General features: G+C 44.0%; 3 protein-coding genes across 3 annotated transcripts; all 3 read left to right on the forward strand.

Annotated features, from left to right (window-relative positions):
- Positions 1 to 922: 922 nt before the first annotated feature.
- LOC101063106 (beta-1,4-galactosyltransferase 1-like) lies at positions 923 to 4115 on the forward strand. The gene is made up of 2 exons (XM_029842994.1): positions 923 to 1360; positions 3080 to 4115. The coding sequence occupies exons 1-2, from the start codon at positions 980 to 982 to the stop codon at positions 3740 to 3742; spliced, it is 1044 nt and encodes a 347-aa protein (XP_029698854.1). The 5' UTR covers positions 923 to 979; the 3' UTR covers positions 3743 to 4115.
- Positions 4116 to 14497: 10382 nt separating this feature from the next.
- On the forward strand, positions 14498 to 17020 carry LOC101065400 (beta-1,4-galactosyltransferase 1-like). Its single transcript, XM_011620604.2, has 2 exons — positions 14498 to 14903; positions 15062 to 17020. Exons 1-2 carry the CDS (start codon positions 14505 to 14507, stop codon positions 15758 to 15760), a joined length of 1098 nt encoding a protein of 365 aa, XP_011618906.2. The 5' UTR covers positions 14498 to 14504; the 3' UTR covers positions 15761 to 17020.
- Positions 17021 to 17411: 391 nt separating this feature from the next.
- On the forward strand, positions 17412 to 19708 carry LOC115251352 (uncharacterized). Its single transcript, XM_029843209.1, has 3 exons — positions 17412 to 17653; positions 17740 to 18024; positions 19024 to 19708. The coding sequence occupies exons 1-3, from the start codon at positions 17531 to 17533 to the stop codon at positions 19312 to 19314; spliced, it is 699 nt and encodes a 232-aa protein (XP_029699069.1). The 5' UTR covers positions 17412 to 17530; the 3' UTR covers positions 19315 to 19708.
- Positions 19709 to 21114: the final 1406 nt, after the last annotated feature.

The following is a 21114-nucleotide window of genomic DNA, read 5'->3' on the forward strand; positions in this document are numbered from 1 at the left end:
ATTAAAACCACATGAGTGTTCTTTTCTCTTCCTTTTCCTTTTGCATGTTTTTCAGTTGATACAGGTCCTTTCATCAGGGTTTCAAGTTTGTCCCGAGTTAGAAGGTCTAAGGAGAGAGGATGTCACAGCTCTGCAGCTTGTAGAGACCTCCGAGGTAACAATGTTTGTGATTCGGGGCTCTAAAGACAAAAAACTTCAAACTTCAAGCTTGAGAATAAACTAAAATCCATTATAGGGTGCAATTGTTTAGCTACCTCTTGGCAAAAAGGTTTTGAGTTTTATTCCTGTCAGAATCAGCTTCTGTCTTTTTTTATTTTTTTGGGTTTTGCTGTACTGTTGCCTCAATGCTACACTTAGAGTCTGTATTGCTCATTTCCCTGAATTCATGTAAATATTACGTCCATGCTGTCTGTGGCTGTGTAGGTCTTCCCTGGTATTTACTGTAGTTTTTACTATTTCCCTGTGCTGGAATCCAACCTTTAAGTTCCTTCAAGTAGACCTGGGAATTGTGGTTTCAATGGTGCCAAATATGTCTTTATTTACACAACTGCCACCATACTAAATGTGTGCACCAAAAACATGCAAGGAAAGAAAGTTTTCACTTAGCTCAACAAAAAAAACACATGACAAAACACATGTGTAATGGGTACTGGTTGAAATTCTACCCCAAACACAAGTGAATGCATCTGCATTCATGGTTGCATCTAATAGTATAGTTGATCCAGTGATAAGTTGGACATTGCTCTCTCTTTTTATCTTTGAGCTAGGTGGTATGATTTGCTGCCAAGCTTTGTTTATGAACCAATAAAGCACTTCACTAAAAAGAAATGACGTTGCTCAAATGAACTTTGACCGAACATATAAGGTGATACGATCTGTAAATCTTCCTGGAAGACCAGGTTGACAAACCGGTTTTATTGCCTTTATCCATAGAGGGTGAAACCTTTTTGTCTCAGTGTGCAACACTGAGTTGGCAACAATGCAGAAATATTTTAGTGTTCTTGTAGTTTTGTGTGCTTTAGTGACTGTGATGGCTGGAATTGTGTTTGTGCTTTACAGCCAAAGCACCGTTTTAAATTATTCATCTCCAAAAGATTTTATGGGAAATGCTACAGTGTCCATTTCCCAGGCTTTAAAAAAGCATTTGGATGAGCTGTTGGAGGGAGAGGCACTAATTTTTAAAGAAGAAGGCAACAACAACAGTTTGAAACCTTGCTCCGACGATTCTCCGAACCTTATTGGACCTTTCTCGTTGGAGTTTAGTCATAACCGGAGTTGGAATGAAGTCAGAAGAAAAATCAGTGCTTCTCTTCGAGATGGAGGAAGACACAAGCCAGGTGACTGTGTCTCCAAGCACAAGGTAAGAAAAGAACTCCCACAAAGCTCTAACCTCATTAGAGTTAAAGAAGAAACATTAAGTAGAACTGATAAAATGAATCCAGCTGCAAAAGTGCAAAACAGTACATTTATCCTGTCCATTAGCCTGAGAACGGGCATTGACGGCTTTATCATTACGAGACACTGCTATACAAATGTGTTTTTTAAAATAAGATACCATTTTAAAACAATTAGTGATGTTTAAAAAAGCTAAACCGTGATGCACACATTCCTTGACTTACTCTACAGAAGATGAAAATACCTATATATATATACTGTATATGTGTGTGTGTGTACATAGTTATACAGTATTTATATATATATAAATTTTAAAATTGTATTTATTTTTTAATTAATGTATTTATTTTTAATCTTCAGTATTTTCATTTTAAATTGCTACCATGGAAAGTCTAAATATTGAAATAACACTGAAGATGTCACAGCCCCTTTTCCCCAGTTCCCTCCTGTCCCAGTACTTTTCCACTGCCCTGCTCACACCACACCATCACCACACCTGCTCTCAGTCACTGATCACACACCGGCTCTCAGTCACTGATCACACACCGGCTCTCAGTCACTGATCACACACCGGCTCTCAGTCACTGATCACACACCTGCTCTCAGTCACTGATCACCCACCTGTTTCCTTGTCTGCCTGAGTTCCTGTTTGCCCGTGTGTTAATAAAAGTCATTACTACGGTCCAGCTTTCCAGAGTGCTGCATTTGGCTCCAAACTGCACCCGTCACAGAAGGTGCTTTAGGCAGGTTTCAATGAAGAAAGAATTTGAACAATGCTAGAAGTGTTCACACGCCTAAAACAATGTTTGGGCTTCTCACTTGTTTTTTCATGAACACAGCAACAGTAATCTGATTTTCAGCACTGTCATTCTATGTTTGTCTTCCACTGCTGTTCAGCTCCTACCTGCTTTTTGTAATTTGTATTGGTGTTACGCCATCTGTCAACTGTTTGCCAACTGTTATACCATCTGTCAACTAGGTGATTGTCATACCTTATTACAAAAAATAGGCTTTTGCAGGTGCCACAATTCTGGAGTGAGTGAGAAAATTAGGGAGGAACCTACTGAAAAGGCATCTTGTATCCTGAGATGTTTTCACAAAAATGAGGACATTATTGGGCTTTTTTTGTCTCTTGTTTAAATATGATTTCTGTATTAATTTTGGACATCATCATGGATAGCTTTGACAGACACCCCATATGACCATTCTTGGTGTAGTTCAGACTGCTTGTATGATTGTATTATATCTACCTTCATTACACACAAACATTTATTCATTATATATGTTACAACAAACTGTAATTACGCTAATATAATGTATTATGCTATATTATGCTTTACCTATTCTCTCCTTTACCTGTCCTCCCCCCTTCTCTTCCCTCTCTACCCATTCAGCCATCAGCAGGAGGGTCCCCCTACATGAGCCTGGTCCTGCTCAATGTTTCTTCCTGTTAAAGGGGAGTTTTTCCTTGCCACTGTCGCTTGTTTGGGGTCAGGCCCTGCGATTCTGTAAAGCGCCTAGAAACAGACGCTATATAAATAAAGATTGATTGATTGTATGCCACAATAGGTTCCACATGTTAGCAAATCCTGAAAGCCATTTTTTTAGACTTGTTGTTTTTTTTATTAAGACTAAAGTGGAAATTATTCTTTGTATTTAAATCAGGCTTATTTTATCTCCTTAGGTGGCGATCATTATCCCCTATCGGAATCGGCATGAGCACCTGAAGCACCTGCTGTTTTACCTCCATCCCATGCTAGTGCGGCAACAGCTGGACTATGGCATCTATGTCATCAACCAGGATGGAGAGGGCGTATTTAACCGGGCTAAACTGATGAATGTAGGCTTTGCTGAGGCGCTGAAGGACTACAATTACGAGTGTTTTGTCTTCTCCGACGTAGATCTGGTCCCTATGGATGATCGGAACTTCTACAGATGCTTCGAATCCCCCCGACACTTGTCTGTCGCTATTGACAAGTTCAACTTCCAGCTGCCTTATAACACGATCTTTGGTGGCGTTTCTTCCTTTTCCAAGCAACAGTTCTTGACTGTTAACGGCTACTCAAACACTTACTGGGGCTGGGGGGGTGAGGATGATGACATGTATAAGCGGATCATCTTCCACGGCATGTCCATTAATCGACCTGATCACATGACAGGAAAGTACAAAATGATCAAACATGATAGAGATGATCACAATGCTGACAATCCAGAGAGGCTGGACAAACTGTCCCACACTCGTGAGACTATGGATAAAGATGGGATTAATACCTTAAACTATACAGTAAAAGACATTGTGAAAGATAGAATGTACACATTTATCAATGTGGATATTAAGGCACCATAACAATAAAGGCGAAAGAGGCAATTATAATTGCCAGCAACAACATGAGCTGGAATTCTGACCATTGTTGGCGTTCCAGGGAAAGACTTCGGATTGAGGTTGCAGTTTACTTTGCTGAACATGAGAGGCACTATCACACATATGGGAGTCAATAGAAAGTGGGGTTTTTTTTGTACATATTAATTGGATGTGACTGAGCATGGAAAAATGCATCATACATTTTAATCCTCTGCTTAAATAAAAACAAAATGGAAAAAATGTCGAATGTTTCAGGATAACTTTTTTCAAAAGTTGTGCTCACATTGAGGTTTATTTGTGCAGATCTGAGTCACAGCTGTATAGAAAAGAGCATTAAATAAATGGCTGATCGCAATGACCTGGATGAATGCACCGTATTTTGTGGCTTTTGTACTTTAGCCATTACACAGCTTTTAAGAATCTACATTCATGTTTAATGGTTTGTTCACACCAGGAGGATCTGGTATCATTCTGTAACAAAATTAGATTAAACAGCATCCTGTTTGACATAGCTCTTTGTTAAAATGATTTTAGTCTTGTGATGAAGGGAACCCACATTGGTTTCATGTCAACAGATTCACTTTCATTCTTTTATGAATTAAAGAATACTGAAGAGACTAGAGTTGAGAACTAAAGAAGAGGAGCGCTTGTTGGAAATGGAACGGATGCGTAATCATCGCAGTGAGCAGGGCAATGTGAATAATATGGTTAAGTTACTGCCTAACTTTAATGAGCGCGATCCAGAGATTTTTTTCTCTTTATTTGAGCATTTCGCGACTGAACATGGCTGGGGCGTTTCGGATCAGGTAATACTGCCCCCTGCCCCACGATTTTGCCTAGGTAGGTTACCGTAGCTTTTGCGAATTCGCACTTAGCCAAGTTGAGAGTGAGGTTCGCCGATGCCAATCTCTCAAAAAGCGCGCGCGTGCGCGCAATGTGATCGCCCCACGTCTCACTATGGACAATTACATCATCCAAATAAACAGCTCCAAACTGTCTTAACGGGCAAGGGCCAGGAGGCGTTCATTGCGTTGTCACCTGCGGAGAGAAGGGAGTATGAAACGGTGAAAAATGCTGTATTAAAAGCATATGAAAGAATTCCTGAACACTATCGACAGAAATTTAGGAATTGGCGAAAAACGGACAAACAAACTTATACGGACGTGGCCAGGGAACTTGTGAGCCTTTTCAATCGATGGTGTGTGTCTGTGGGCGCAAATACTTACGAGACATTGACTGATTTATTAATCCTGGAGCAGTTTAGGAACATATTGCCTGAGAGGATTGCAACCTATGTGCAGGAGAATAAAGTAACATCCGCTGCTCAAGCCGCCGTCCTTGCGGACGAATTTGTGTTAACTCACAAACCCTCCCGTGTTCGGTCACAATTGGAGTATAGCCGTCCAGATCGTTCTCAACCAGAGTATAGCCGTTTCGGTCGCCGTTTCTTTTCGGGCAATGACGCGCAAAGAGGCCTTCGAGCAGGCATGGTAATGCAGCCCGCTATCAGGACGATTCGGGTGAAAAGTGTCGCTATTGTTTTGAGCCAGGCCATTGGAAAAAGGAATGTCCTTTACTCGCAGCTCGAAATAAAATTCGTTCTGGGAGCACTAAACCAGTGGGATGTGCGGCTCCAGCTCAAATTGATGCCCCCCAAACTGAACGTGAGTCGGTGCGCCCGATCCTAAACATAAATGGCAAAGATGTCGCAACTACAACTCAACATATCGACTACAGTCCATTTATTACGGAGGGGTTCGTGTCAATTGTGGGCGATGCGAAGAAAGTCCGTGTCCGTATTTTGAGGGACACTGGAGCTTGCGTTAGTTTCATTAGTGAAAAGGTTTTGCCTTTTGATGATGTGTCAGACACGGGAACGAGTGTGCTAATTCGTGGAATTGGTCTAAATTCATTTTCAGTCCCAATACATAAAATTCACTTAAGCTCGGGGTTGGTTGATGGAGTTGTAAATGTAGGTGTCCGTCCTACATTGCCAATTGATGGCGTGGATGTCCTTTTGGGCAACAATCTAGCAGGCGGTCGAGTGTGGCCCGAGCCTGTGCCTCCTATGGTTAAAACTAATCCAGTACCAAACACACAGCAGAACGATTGTTCTACAGCGTTTCCTGAGGTCTTTACAGCGTGCGCAATGACGAGGGCTATGTCTAAAAATCTGTCGACACGATCTAGCTCCTCTAACGGGAAATATGTTCCAGTTCTTCCTCCATCACTGTCGCGTGAGAAAGTGAGCCTGGCGCAAAAAGAAGACATCTTTGTCCTTTCTGTTTGAGCGAGTGTCCTTAGGCTCTAGTGCAGAGTACGCTATCGATCAAGGTCTCCTGCTACGCAAGTATTCGCCCCCAGAGAAGTCGGATGTGGCAGGTCCGGTGACCCAAGTGGTGATCCCTATAGGGTATCGCGACGTAGTGTTGGAAACTGCGCACGGAGAGGCGTCTGGGCATTTTGGAGTCAATAAAACATATCGGCGATATATTGGTATTCCCCGGGTCGTCCAGAGTCACAGGGGGTCAAATTTTACGTCGGCTGCTTTTGCGGATGCACTCCGCCAGTTACGTATTCAGCACAATATTAGTAGTGCGTACCATCCTCAGAGCCAGGGTGCTCTTGAGCGTTTTCACACGTCACTGAAGTCTCTATTGAGAGTTTACTGTATTGATCTTAACCGGGATTGGGAAGAGGGCCTACCCTGGTTGTTACTCGCAGCCAGGAGTGTAGTGCAGGAGAGCACTGGGTTTAGCCCTAACCAATTAGTGTTTGCGCACCAAGTTCGCTGTCCCTTGGATGTTTTACGAGGTGATACCAAAATATCCGATTCACCGGATAACTTGGTTGATTATGTACATGGTTTTCGGCGGAAGCTATTTTTGGCATGGAAGATGGCCAGTGACAATTTAACTGAAGCACAAAAACAAATGAAAAAACGATTTGACGAAAAATCAAAACTCCGTGTGTTCAGTCCAGGAGACCAAGTGCTCGCGTTACTATCTCTCCCTGGGTCTCCGTTTGCTGCAAAGTTTTCGGGTCCTTATATGATCAAGATGAAAATCTCTGAGACGAATTACGTGGTGTCTACTCCTGATCGCAAGCGGGCTACGCAGCTTTGTCACGTTAATCTCCTAAAACCTTATTACACCTCTTCCAATGCTTCGGGGGGAGCGAAAGCAGTAGCTCTGGGTGGGGGCGGGGCGCCGTCTCTTCAGGTGGCAGGTGGAGATGACGGGGTCGGTCCTGATGATGCGGTGCTGCTGGGGAGGTTGGATAATTCTGTTAAATTGGCGGAGTTAGACAAACTTGTGGGACATCTGGGTGAAGATCGCGCTGAAGAATTAAAAGATTTGATTCTGGAGTTTAAATCTTTATTTTCTGACACACCTTCTTGCACCCATTTAATTACACACGATATTGATGTGGGTGAAACAAGCCCAATAAAACAGCATTTTTACCGCGTGGCACCTGAGAAAAGCAAAGCTTTAGATGATTGTGTGGAGTATTTAGTAAAGAATAATCTGGCTCAGCCTTCATTTTCTAGCTGGGCGTCACCGTGTTTGCTCGTACGGAAGGCTGATAACACCTATCGGTTTTGCACCGATTACCGGAAGGTAAACGCAGTGACTAAGCCAGACTCATTCCCTTTGCCTAGGATCGATGACTGTGTTGATCGGGTTGGTGCTGTACAATTCGGGAGTAAATTTGATCTTTTAAAGGGTTATTATCAGATAAGGCTTACTCCACGCGCACAAGAAATCTCCGCATTCGTTACACCATCTGGGCTCTATTCATATCGGGTTATGGGGTTCGGTCTTCGGAATGCCCCTAGCACATTCCAACGGCTCATGAACCGAGTGGTCGCTGGGTTGGAGGGATGCGCTGTTTATTTGGATGATGTAATTGTCCATAGTGGGACGATCACATTGCGCGCACGCGCGCGCTCTTTGAGAGATTGGCATCGGCGAACCTCACTCTCAACTTGGCTAAGTGCGAATTCGCAAAAGCTACGGTAACCTACCTAGGCAAAATCGTGGGGCAGGGGGCAGTTCGGCCTGTCAGTGCCAAGGTTGAGGCTATCCATTCCTTTCCTCCTCCTACCACCAAAAAGGAGTTAATGAGGTTTTTGGGAATGGTTGGGTATTACCGGGGGTTTTGCGTAAATTTCTCGACGGTGGTTTCACCATTAACAGATTTGTTAAAAGCTAAATCCGTGTTTGTCTGGTCTCCGGAATGTCAGCGTGCATTTGAGAATGCAAAATTACTGTTGAGCTCAGCACCGGTTTTGGCTGCGCCGCGATTGAATGACCCATTTCAGCTGCAGGTGGACGCGAGTCATGTCGGGGCCGGTGCGGTGCTTTTACAGGCAGATGGAAATGGAATCGATCGTCCAGTATGCTATTTTTCCCGAAAGTTCAAGAACCATCAGCTGAACTATTCGGTTATTGAAAAAGAAGCATTAGCATTGGTTTGGGCGTTGATGCACTTTGATGTTTATGTGGGCGGGGGTTCCCAAGTAGTGGTCTACTCGGACCATAATCCCCTGACGTTCCTAAACTCATTGCAAAACTCCAATCAAAGGTTGATGCGGTGGTCTTTATTCTTACAGCCTTACAATTTATGTTGGGATTTCTGGGTTGTGTCTGTCTTTGGCCTGCAGGGTGTGGTGTTGAGCACAATTGGGTGCAGCTGGCACTGCAGGCGGGCGCACCTGTAGGCAATTTACATCTTGCTGCCTATTTAAGCAGGTTGTGCCTGCCTGTCAGGGCCAGGGTGTCTGTTCGTGTTGGGAGTCTGTTTGTTGGTCTAGTGTGGGAGCTTGTTTGGGTTCCTTGGTGTTGGCTCCTGTTCCTGTGTTCCTGTTGCCTTGGAGGGCCGCTCCTATTCCTGGTTTTCCTGGAGGGCCGCTCCTGTTCCTGTTCTGTGTCTCCTGGAGGACCGCTCCTGCTCCCCTGCAGTCTAGGAGGACTGCCTCTGCCCTCAGTGTCTCGGGGCACGTTCGTGAGGCGAGCGTGTTGTGCCGGACTCCCGAGTCCTCGCCGGTCCAGGAGGACTGCAGCCGTTTGAGGACTCACCGGTGTTCCTAGTTCCCGGCAGTCCAGGGGGACTGCGTCTGGTTTGGGAACTCGCCGATGGACCTTGGAGGGGCAGACGCTGCCTCCTAATCGCCAGCAGTCCAGGAGGACTGCTTTGTCCCCAGTGTCTTGGGGCACGTTCGTGAGGCGAGCGTGTTGCGCCGGACTCCCGAGTCCTCGCCGGTCCAGGAGGACTGCAGCCGTTTGAGGACTCACCGGTGTTCCTAGTTCCCGGCAGTCCAGGGGGACTGCGTCTGGTTTGGGAACTCGCCGATGGACCTGGGACGGGCGGACGCTGCCTCCCGATCCCCATGCGGTCCAGGAGGACTGTTTCTGTTAATGTGTGCTCCCCTTCCCTGTAAATAAAGCCCTTGACCTCTCCCCCACTGTGTCCTGGCCTGCGTTCGGGTCTGCTACCACCATGTATCGTAACAATTTAGTGATTAAACACATTCGTGGGGTGGAGAATGTTATGGCAGACGCTCTCTCCCGAGCTCCGTCCGAGTGAGCCTCGGTTGTTCTGTGTCTGTCTGTCCGCCTATGTCTTTGTTTGTCGCCCTTAAATGTGCTTTCCAGGCGCCGGATAGCTGGACGGCCGATAAGTACTCACTTGGGTGAGAGACAGGCCGAATGCTTGGGGTCACGTGAGTTGCAAGTGTGAGGCTGTAATGTTTGAGAGTGTGCATGAGCATGTGTGTATGAAGGTTTCTTTTGGTTAAAATATTTTCTTTTTCGTTTAATGGGTTTTGGTAATTAACTCCCCCTCCTGCTATGGGCCTTTATCTTTTGGGGGGAGGTGTGACGGCCCATTAGGTGGCCTCACGTCTGGGTTTAATATTTGGGATATGGTGTCTTTGGCTGCGCCTGGTCTGGTGTTGTGCTTGGCCTGCAGCTGGAGCTGTCTGGACCTGTTTGGGAGGCCACCACTCCAGGTGGGGCTCATTAACCTGATGAACCAGTGATGGCTTAAAAACCCGTGTTCAGGACGGAGATGGGGCTGATCGGCCGAGGGTCAGCTGCTGCCGAACGCGTCCACTGGAGAGTGCCAGTCCCGTTGTTAAAGCCTCGTTGGGATTACCCTCGTTGGATTCTGATTATACCCTGTTGCACCCTACTGCTTTCACCGTTACCATTGACTGTTCACTTTACTTTTCAATAAATCCATTTTGTTAAAAGTGCTTGGTCTCCCCGTTTATGTTGTGGTCATTCGGAGCCAAGTGGTCATGACAGAGGTTAAAGGTTGGAACCTTCTGGCTCCTGCAAGCAGAGGTTGAAAGTTTAAGAAGTCAGGCATGACTATGTGTGGCGAGTGAGAGGTGTAACGGTTGACGACAATGCCACCTGGGGAATTTCACCCCAGGAATTAACCAGTGAACAATCACTTGGTTAGGCACACGCAGATAAGCTTCTACTACAGAGGCAGAGACGGGATTGAGGGTTATGTGCTACAATTTTATTATTAAATCCAATACTCAACAAAAAAAATTACTGTATTTGGTGGCGCCACCACTCCGTAAGAGGTTCCCTCTGGGGCAACGCGACCCACTGACACCAGCCGGCAGCCAACTGCAGCGAGAACAGCCCCATTACCATTTATCTATCAACTGAGTGAGTGAGGGAGTCAGTGACGCGCATTGCTGCGCCTTACCTACCCAGTGCAAACTAGCGCACGCGCCCTTAGGGCAAAGCGCTCTAGACGGAAGGATGGCGGGAGGAAGCACGACCTTCTGCAACAAGTAGCAAGCACACATTCAAGCACTGTTGCACTTTAAGTCATGACCACCAGAGGAAATATGCGTTAGCATGCCGTGCTTTTACCTGCTTTCCAGAATCCCAGGGCCTAACCCCAGACAAGCAACAGTGGCAAGGAAAAACTCCCCTTTAACAGGAAGAAACCTTGAGCAGGACCAGGCTCATGTAGCAGGACCCTCCTGCTGATGGCCGGCTGGGTGGAGAGAGACAAAAGGAGAGGAGAGGAGAGGGAAGGGAGAGGGAGGGGGAGAGGAAAGGAGAGGAGAGGAGGAGAGGAGAGGGAAGGAGAGGAGAGGCACAGAAACACACGCAAAAATACACTATACAATGGGTCAGCGGGGCTGGAGGTCGTCATGCAGCTCCGAAGGCGGCGATACCTGTAAATAAATAGAGGGGGGGAGAAGCAGAAAAACTACACAGGAATCATCATAACTAGTCTGCTTGATGAGGAGGAGGAAAGGAAAGGAGAGGAGAGGAGAGGAAACCATGACCCAGTGGGGTGACAGAGGCCTGTCAGGTGATCATGTTTCCGGACTCCGGCAGCCTTGGCCTATAACAGCACAGCTAAGATGTGACCTAACGATTAGACGACCCCCTAAGTATGATAATCTGTCTATCTATGATAGTAACTGGAACTACAGAATTAACAGTTGGTCGAACAGCACAGATAAGCTGCAACCAGGCCGTACCTTCATCGAAGGGGTAAAACAACTAAAGCAGGAGGCAGTGCCTTATATAAGTAGTTCCAGTTACTATCATAGACAGACAAATTATCATACTTAGGGGGTCGTCTAATCGTTAGGTCACATCTTAGTTATGCTGTTATAGGCCAAGGCTGCCGGGGTCCGGAAACATGATCACCTGACAGGCCTCTGTCACTCCACTGGGTCATGGTTTCCTCTCCTCTCCTTTCCTCTTCTTTCCTCTCCTCATCAAGCAGACTAGTTATGCTGATTCTTGTGTAGTTTTTCTGCTTCTCTCCCCCCCCCCTTCTATTTATTTACAGGTATCGCCGCCCTCGGAGCTGCACAATGACCTCCGGCCCCGCTGAAGTGATTGTGCATCATATTTTTTGTGTGTGTTTCTGTGCTCTGTGCCTCTCCCTCTCCTCTCCTCTCCTCTCCTCTCCTCTCCCCTCCTTCTCCTTTTCCTCTCCCTCTCCTCTTCTTTCCTCTCCTCTTCCCCTCCTCCTCCTTCTCCTCTCCTCTACCTCCCCTTCACTCTACTTCTCCTCTCCTCTACCCCTCTCCTCTCCTACCTATCCTATCCTCTACCTGTCCTCCCCCTTCTCCTCTCTCTTTACCCAGCCGGCCATCAGCAGGAGGGTCCCCCTACATGAGCCTGGTCCTGCTCAAGGTTTCTTCCTGTTAAAGGGGAGTTTTTCCTTGCCACTGTTGCTTGTCTGGGGTCAGGCCCTGGGATTCTGGAAAGCGCCTTGAAACAATTTTGATTGTATAAGACGCTATATAAATAAAGATTGATTGATTGATTGATTGATTGATTGATATAAACCTTTTCTCCCCACCCACCAATTAAGGCATTACCTCCATATGGCATCTGTGCGGAGGGCAGGCCATGCAATATATGGTCATAAGCAAAAACGTCAATGACAACAGTGTGATATCACTGTCATGAAGGGAGTTAGTGGGTGTTCCTGGAAGGTCACCATGGTTTGGCAGAGATAAAGGGTGCATGTGGCCATGCAAAACTTGTGCAGATAAACAAATGTGAAACAAAAGAGATGTTTTGATTGGAATATATTCAGCTAGCACAAAGAAAGCATTGTTTCCACCCATTTAAGCATGCCTGAGAGTGACCGTTGCATGGCATGGTTTTCAAATGTACGGTAGTTAAACATCTTTCCTTTAGGTGAGAACAGCTGAAGTCAGTTATTCTGTTGATTTAATGGGCTGTACAAAAGCTGCAGTAATGTTACCAGACAAGGAGCTCAAGAAGCCCTAAGACCAGGACACATCAATCTTTTTGCAAGAATTCATATCTGCTGTCTGACCCCCGGTTGTTGTGGGGCGCTGTTGTTGCTCTGTGCTTCCTATAGGGAGCGTGGTTGGCGCGTTTTTCTTGCTCGTGTTGGCTGCTTCCACACCTACAGCTAATCAATGTGATTGGAGGCCTTTAAAGCAGCTGGCACGTGGCGACTGGTACATGGCGATCAGCTCAGATCGTGTTGGTATGGTCAGCAGTGATGCGGTCATGGACTTCAGATCCTTGGAACTGTCTTTTCTTTCCTCCTGAGGTCTCCACGGCTCCCTCCACCGAAGAGCTCTGTTCCTTTGCACGATTCACACACGATTAACTTCTGCATGTTTGAGCCGCACCTGCAAAGCGTGTTCCCAGCATACAGTTGTGAAAGCTCTTTTTCCCATGGGATCACGTGTCCTGTCTGTATTCCTGGGTTCTGCTTCTGAATTTTAGTCAATCGTAACTTGTGCTTTGGGGATGTGTTGAAAGCCAAAAAGCACATCCCACCACTGGCTTATGTATATCGTACCTGGGGTAATGAGCCTATTGAGCAATGCTTCTGACACTTTTAGATGAATGGCTAATGTTAGTGTCGTAACCACAGCAATGGGTTCTTGTTGCTGCTTCCCCTCTCACCTCTCCATAGAAAAGGTTGTGGGTGTGAACACCTGTACAGACCACTCCTGTTTGCTTTGCGCTTTTCTGTCAGATATAATCGATGTATATTTGCTGTCTTGCTACCCACTGACCACCTCATATTTCCCAGCTCCTTATTTTTCACACACCTGATGTATTTTCCTGGAGGTACGCTGAGTAATTATGATTTTGAATGGAGCTCTAAGCAACATCCCATTTAACTGGTGTTTTAAAAGGTAATATGTTTGTAGGAAAAAAAAGAGGGATAAAGGAAAATTTGCTACCTGCTGTCCAAAAATAAAACAGAAAAGGGGTGAATTCACATCTTCCTCCCAGAAAAAGATCCATGTGGTGAAACGCAAATTCCCTCTTAGAGGAATCCAAAGATTTCATGTCTTTTTTTCTTTTTTAAGCTGAGCCTGTGCTCCAGTTTGAGCCTTTGACTGGAGCTGTTCTCCATCAATAGCTTAGAGGAATTACCTTCTTTATCGGGTAAAATAGAAGGTTTCAAACCAATAGGCACTGGAATGTCTATTGATTGAATCCACGACAATCCAGGTGGACTTTCTCATATGTACAGTGTGCTGCTTCTGAGTGGGGTTCATGTCTCACCTGGGTTTCAAATAAAACCTCCTCATTAAATGTTATTTGTTTCATGCAATCATTGCTTCACTGCCACCCAATCCGCAGGACTAGTGGCTGGTATGTTTAAGGAAAGCTGCTTTTAATGGTAAGAACTAGTTTTTCTGTTGGGTTTCAATTGTGAAATTCACATACTTAAAACAGGGTGAGCTTGGGGTGAGGGTGACTTTCTGTATGTCTTCCAATAGTGCAACAGACACTGGAAAAACCTCAACAGTTTGCTCCAGGGTGCAGGGTGTGGACAGGTTTCAGTGTAACAAAGTGAAAATGCATTGGACCACTGTGTTTGCTTCCAACACAATCACATTCAACCAGACTGTTGGGCTGATTTTTATAGTTTACTGAGACAGGTAATGAAGCGGCAAATATTAGCAGATAATTAGAGGCAATTAAAGTGAAAATGGGTTGTGATTAATTTCTCCCTGATAGGAAGCTGCCTTCTAAGCCTACTTTCTAAACATGTATCCAGGCTCTTCACCTTTGCCACTATTGGTTACGCTAGAGCAGAACACAGCAGAACATTAAAAAAAAAAAAAATACAGGTATGAGGAGGCTGCTTGCTAATGCAAAACTTGTTCGTCTGCTTTTTCTCCTTTGTAACCGAGGGGAGGTGATTCCTGTGGGGCGCTAAACACTCAGCCACTGAGCTGGCAACAATGCTGAAAATTTTCAGTCAAATCTTGATCCTATGTGCTTTACTCAGTGTGATGACTGTGGTTGTGCTGCTATTCTACTACAATAGTAGCCATTTAATTTATTTACCTCAGGCTGATTTCTTGGGAAATGCCACCAATTCATTTTCCAACATTATTAAAAAACGCTTGGACAAGCTGCTGGAGAAACAGAGTTATGTCTTAAATGCTGGTCAACAGACAGAAGAACCAGCTCCCATGGACACCCTGGACCCCTGCCCTGACCACCCTCAAAACCTTATTGGACCTTTCTCGGTGGACTTTAGTCATTCCTGGACTTGGAATGAAGTCAGAAGAAAAATAAGCACTCCTCTTCAGGACGGAGGAAGACACAAGCCAGCTGACTGTGTCTCCAAACACAAGGTAAGGAAAGAACTCTCTTAAAACAATGACCTCATTTTATGGGGCTAAAAGGTGAAGACTGAATTGTATTTTCTCTTTATATGTGCACACCAATGTATTTGAATAGGTGTGTGTATGGATAATGGTTTATAGACAGATCTGTATCTGTATCTGCTTAGGTGGCGATCATTATCCCCTATCGGAATCGGCATGAGCACCTGAAGCACCTGCTGTTTTACCTCCATCCCATGCTAGTGCGGCAACAGCTGGACTATGGCATCTATGTCATCAACCAGGATGGAGAGGGAGTATTTAACCGGGCTAAACTGATGAATGTAGGCTTTGCTGAGGCGCTGAAGGACTACGATTACGAGTGTTTTGTCTTCTCCGACGTAGATCTGGTCCCTATGGATGATCGGAACTTCTACAGATGCTTCGAATCCCCCCGACACTTGTCTGTCGCTATTGACAAGTTCAACTTCCAGCTGCCTTATAACACGATCTTTGGTGGCGTTTCTTCCTTTTCCAAGCAACAGTTCTTGACTGTTAACGGCTACTCAAACACTTACTGGGGCTGGGGGGGTGAGGATGATGACATGTATAAGCGGATCATCTTCCACGGCATGTCCATTAATCGACCTGATCACATGACAGGAAAGTACAAAATGATCAAACATCAGAGAGACAAAAACAATGAGGTTAATCCAAAGAATCCTGATAAACTTTTCCACACTCGTGAGACCATGGATAAAGATGGGATTAATACCTTAAACTATACAGTCAAAGAGATTGTGAAAGATAGACTGTACACATTTATCAATGTGGATATTAAGGCACCAAAAAATATTTTGAGTGTGGGGATGTTGAAGTCAGTGTAGGAAGTGTACATCCTATTGGTGTAATCTTAGCAATTTTAAACAAAATGTCTGGTGACTCTTTGACACAGTAAAGGGTCATGTTACTTGATGCCAGGGGTTCGAGGCATATTCATATATATTATCAAATTGTGCATCTAAAAATGAATCAGAAAATTTCCATGTGTTCCCTGTCCAGTGTTGCAAAATCAATTTGTGTAGATATTCATTTGAAAATCACACGGCAAAAACCTGTCTGACTACTTTGTAACAAGAGAAATGGCTTTGAAAGAGGTCATTGTAGCTTTGTGGTGGAAAGGAAATGTCACAAAGAATATCAAACTGGCTCGAGGTCAGGCTTCTTCTCACCAGCACATACACCTGTGTATATTCACAGACGTCCATCCTAAATAACAGAGGCCCAATGATGACACTCTGATGTCGCTCCGTCGGAAAAATCTTTCAGATGTATTGAAAAATTGTTTTCAGTCAAATATAACTGAAATAACAGCTCTAAGGCCTCCACAATGTCCAAGGTGTGATCACAGAACCCCATGATCCAACGTGTCAAAGGCAGCTGCCAATTCCAATGTAACCAAGTCAGCAGAGCAACCTGAATTAAACCGTTATTTTAATTCTGGTGATATCATTGACATTGACTTTGACCACATATCAGCCACCTGGTCTTTCTGGAATTGTGACTAAAGTAGTGAGAGAAAAAAAACGGCTTGACTGACGGCATTATTATGATCACACACATCAAATTGTATTGTGCTTGTGGGAATCGCTTTATCTCCATGTGCTTGTTGTATTTCACATTGACCCTATAATAACTGTTAAACCACAGGCTCCCCGTTAAGGTTGCATAGCTTTCAGATCCAAACTGCAGCACATATATTTGGTTTGCTTTAATGGTCCCAAAATCACGCTGCCTCTGGAAAGGACTTTCATTTCATCACTTATCTTACTATCTTTGGCTACGATCCCTCCTTTTATCTGTTGTTTTTATTGTTGTTTTTAGTTTCCCCTACAAAAGAAGCTGGCTGATAGCCAATAACAGATATAACTTGCTCACTCCAGCATATCAGTTTAAAATGAAACTGTTCTGTCCTTTTCATTTGATGGGAAAAAAAAAACATTTTCTCATGTCTCATTGCAGCCTAATGTGCCAGAGAAATAAACCAAAATTTGACTGACTGATCATTGCCATGGTCAAATTTAAGAGACATGTAATTTTAATAACATTTTGACATAAATAAATGTGCAATTACATTCATCATGTGCTTGTAATGTGTTTTTGTTGTTTGTTTGTTTGTTTGTTTTAATATAAATATCACGCTGCTAAAATAAGGCTGTCGGCGGTTCCAAATGCGCTACACAACGTGCTCTTATTTTTCACTGAGCACCTGCCCCAAAATCTCGCCACTGAATTTGCCACAAGATGTCACTGTCTCTCAAAGCTAAAGCCTTGCAAAGACGAGCACTCAAACCATCTAATTATCACGTTGCTCAATCCATAGATAGAAAGTAAATGCATATCACAGATTTGGCACCTGTGAGAATCTCATTTCTTTAACAATTTTCTGTCTAAATCGTTGAATCAAGAGTAAAAAGGGTAAAAAAAAAAAAAAGGCTGAAAGTGCTGAAGTCTCAAATAAATCTCGAAAAGCTGATCAAAAAGTAATTAACTTGAGTAAGAATTGCTGTGTTTTACCAAGCATTTCTTTTCAAGATAATCCTGGTCTTCAGAAGGGTCAGCTTAAGTCAGTGACAGTAACAGCTCAGGTTGATATCATGCTGTCCTTAAAAATATCTTTTGTCTCTGCAGGTTTGTCCAAATCGTATGCGGCTGGCAGTCGTATCGCACAAGACACAAGTTTTTCTCCTCAACACTCTCAAGCAGATATTGCAAAAAAAGTCAGTCAAAGATCTGCTCCTGCTCCCCTCTACCCTAAAAAGCGTTAATCAAGGTACATAAATCAAATGTGCTTCTGTGTATCCAGGTGCTGCATGGCCAAAACTCGGACATTATGAACAAATTAAGGAGAAAGGCTCCTCCTCCTCCTCCTTCTCCTCCTCCTCCTCCTCCTGCTCCCACTTTTCTTTCAACCTATATTGGGGAAGGTGGTTGTATTACTATAGGCTATGATCCTCATTTCCCTCCACCACCATCATCCATTCTGCCAGTGCTGAATGAAGAGCAATACTGTCCCATTACACTGGAGAGCAGAAGAGGAGTAAACTTGAACAAGGTGGATACACCATCCTCTGAACTGGACATTAACAAAGTAAGGCAGACCTTGTTGATACAGATTCATAAAGGAGTCAAACTTTAACCAGTAAATTTAGATGTTGTCACTGAGTCAGAGTAAGAATTTTTTGTTAAGATACAGGCATTCCTTTTCACATACAATTGTAATCTACAATCCATTGTGTTTTAGTAAAATATCACTTCGAAGTTACAAAATCAAAACATGAAATGTTCTTTTGTCTATCCAGGTGCAATGTCACAACCCTGACATAAAAAACAAAGAATGGACAGGGGCTACCTCTCCTCCGTCACCTTTTCCTCCTCTAGCTACTAAGCATCCTGTTGAGTATGGTGCACGTAATGACTCTTTCTTTCAGTGCTGTAAGTTATGAAAATTTGACTCCCAGCAGTGTTTTTTTCCCATTTGTACAGTGCTCATTTTTGTTATTCTAGGTTTGCAGTGCTCTCTTTGCAGAACACCAAAATGTAATCATCGTGTTTATAAATGGTTATTTTGTTCCGAGATTAAACACTGACACATCTGAGTCATCAAGTCACATAACCACCTTAGTAGAGGTAATAAAGAGGGAAGAAACAAAATACAAGCGGTTATTATGGTTCTACATGCATGTGTATAATAGTTAGTTTATACAGTCAACCATGATTGGAACAGTTTTTCAAGTATGCTTTGAAATGTCATTTTGGTACAAGATGGAAGGTGGCATTGAATCATCAAAGCACGTGACAAAAAACTTTGAGCATCAAAATCAGCAATAAACTGTAAAGTGATTTTTTTTTTTTAATAATTGGTTAAACTCATCGTTTGTTACATATGCATTGCAATACACTTTCAGAGAGAATTTTATATTAAACCAATGAAAACACTGGGATGCGTGACTGATAACATACAGTATAATTGAGCTCTTCTTGGCGTTCAGGTTCCCCAACCCGGGGATCCTGGGTTGGCATAAGTGAATGGTAGTAACAGCTCACAATGATATGCCATCCTTAATATGCTCTTTCCCCCTCCCTGCAGGTTTCTCCAAATATGTTTCTGCATGCTGGCCCCACTCCTCCAGGTCAACAGGCCAACGAGCTTATCCTTCTCCACACCCTCAAGGAAGTGCTGCACTCAAAGTACGACAAACACCTGTCTGTTCTTCACTTCCTCCTCCTCAACACCCTCAAGAACAAGGTGTATGCAAACAACGGCGAAGAGCTCCCCTTCCTCCATTACCTGCTTCTCCAACTCTACATCCTCTACAACCCGCTGCAGTTAAAAAACGACGAAGAGCCCCTTCTCCTCCACAAACACCTGATCTTTTAAATTTACACACTAAGCAAGATGATTGTCATACTGTACCCCGTGATCCCTCTTTCCCTCTCCCTACACCATCATCAATTCTTCTAGCAATGAATGAAGTTCCTTATTGTCTCCACACACTGGATGAGGTTGGAATACTAGAAAAGTCAAGGGAGGTGGAAAAACAAAGATGTCAAATGGACATCCATCCAGCCCAACAGGAACTTAATCCAGTAAGTTCAGATGTTTGTACTGAGTCAAGCCCAGAATATTTGTGCTGATGTATATTAGAGGAAGACTTGAAAAGTGTCCATGGCCCATTTGAACTTGCATATGTATTTTTTTTTATTTATTTTTTTTGTTTAAAAGTAGTGTTTTTGAAAATATGACTTCTCTAACTAAATCAAATAAGATAAAGCTATTGAGCTTGTTTATCCAGGTCCTTCTCCAATGGAATTCTGTGGCCCACATAGCAGAAGAAAGCTGTAAGAAGTCTTTTCAGCTAACGATATTCACACACACTTATAACTTATAAGAGTTTAATTAATATTTTCTCATGAATGGAAACAAAACTAAAGGACCTACATTTTAAGGACCTACTTTTGGAAGCCAGGACTCTTTTGGTGATTTCCACTGCAAAAATAGTATTCACTAGATGCTGCGCAGAGTTGCTGTGATGTACGCACAAACATTCTCTCTCGCTTAACCTACCTCCAGAGTTCTCCTCACTGTAAGCATTTAAACAGGTTGTTCATCTCCGATAAAAGTTTGTTTTGTACTGTTGGGAGTCGGGAGCCATCCACTTCCTCCACCATTGCTATCTCTCTACCGTCTCTCCTCCATATTTCAGGCTGACCGGTGCAGCCAAAGGACCAGGCCTGTTAGTCATGGGGAAGAGGGGTGCAGGGTACATACAGGCCAGAATTTCTCCAAGGATGAACCTTCACCACTTGATCAGTTATGGTTGCCAGCTTCTTTGTACGTAGGTAATGATGTTATTCTCCCCAAACATTGCTGGATTTAGAGTCTCAGGACAGTCTACTGGACAAGAGGGTGGTAATACAACTGGGCCACACTCTACAACTTCAGGACTGGATTTGGGGGTTCTTTTAGGATCTCCGGACACAAATCGAGACCCCAAATGCAGACACACACGATAGGGTGAGGTTGAAAACAAGTTTACTGAGGTCCATGTTCTGAACAGAGCCAAAGGGTGAAGGTGAGAGACAAACACAGTCAGACTGGAGCAGGCTGGGCGGCGCGAGCAGGCATCCGAGAGACGATCTGCAGGAAAGACGAACGATTAGTTCCAGACGGGTAACAGTAGTGATGGGCAAATGATACCGACGCTTTTGTCACTCTTCCTGGAGCGGAGCGATTTGAAACGCTGTATCGAAGCTTGTATCAAAACACCAGTGTCACGTGACCAATGACGTTTGAAGATTCGAACGTCATCGCTGTTTCGCTTCGCGCTTCATTGCTTCAAAATGTTTCGAAGCCTTTCATTCGCTCAGTCTTTCAGTGTGTGTCATTGGCTCATGGCGTTTCAATGCATTCTGATCCAATGACAGCTTGACAGGTGCGACAGATTTGAATATATACGATGCATTATTATGCTTCAAAATTGTTGGGTTGTGAGGAGATAGAGATTTGGAGAGTGAGAGTATTTTGGCAAGTTTAATGGCGAGTACCACCAATAAGCGACGTTCTAAAGTTTGGGATCATTTTGATCTCATAGAACCAAATAAGGTATAATGCAGTTCATAGCATACATTTTATGTTTCCATAATTGAATTGAATTTTTAATTTTTAAATGGGTCTCAA

Source organism: Takifugu rubripes, chromosome 10, assembly GCF_901000725.2.
Source record: "Takifugu rubripes chromosome 10, fTakRub1.2, whole genome shotgun sequence".
Lineage (NCBI taxonomy): Eukaryota > Metazoa > Chordata > Actinopteri > Tetraodontiformes > Tetraodontidae > Takifugu > Takifugu rubripes.

Bases quoted from the DNA above. Each gene is read 5' to 3' on its own strand.
- LOC101063106 (XM_029842994.1), top strand. From the start codon at position 980: ATGCAGAAATATTTTAGTGTTCTTGTAGTTTTGTGTGCTTTAGTGACT. The intron at 1,361-3,079 runs GTAAGAAAAGAA...TTATCTCCTTAG, and splicing joins ACTGTGTCTCCAAGCACAAG to GTGGCGATCATTATCCCCTA.
- LOC101065400 (XM_011620604.2), top strand. From the start codon at position 14,505: ATGCTGAAAATTTTCAGTCAAATCTTGATCCTATGTGCTTTACTCAGT. The intron at 14,904-15,061 runs GTAAGGAAAGAA...GTATCTGCTTAG, and splicing joins ACTGTGTCTCCAAACACAAG to GTGGCGATCATTATCCCCTA.
- LOC115251352 (XM_029843209.1), top strand. From the start codon at position 17,531: ATGCTGTCCTTAAAAATATCTTTTGTCTCTGCAGGTTTGTCCAAATCG. The intron at 17,654-17,739 runs GTCAGTCAAAGA...CTGTGTATCCAG, and splicing joins AAGCAGATATTGCAAAAAAA to GTGCTGCATGGCCAAAACTC. The intron at 18,025-19,023 runs GTAAGGCAGACC...CCCTCCCTGCAG, and splicing joins CTGAACTGGACATTAACAAA to GTTTCTCCAAATATGTTTCT.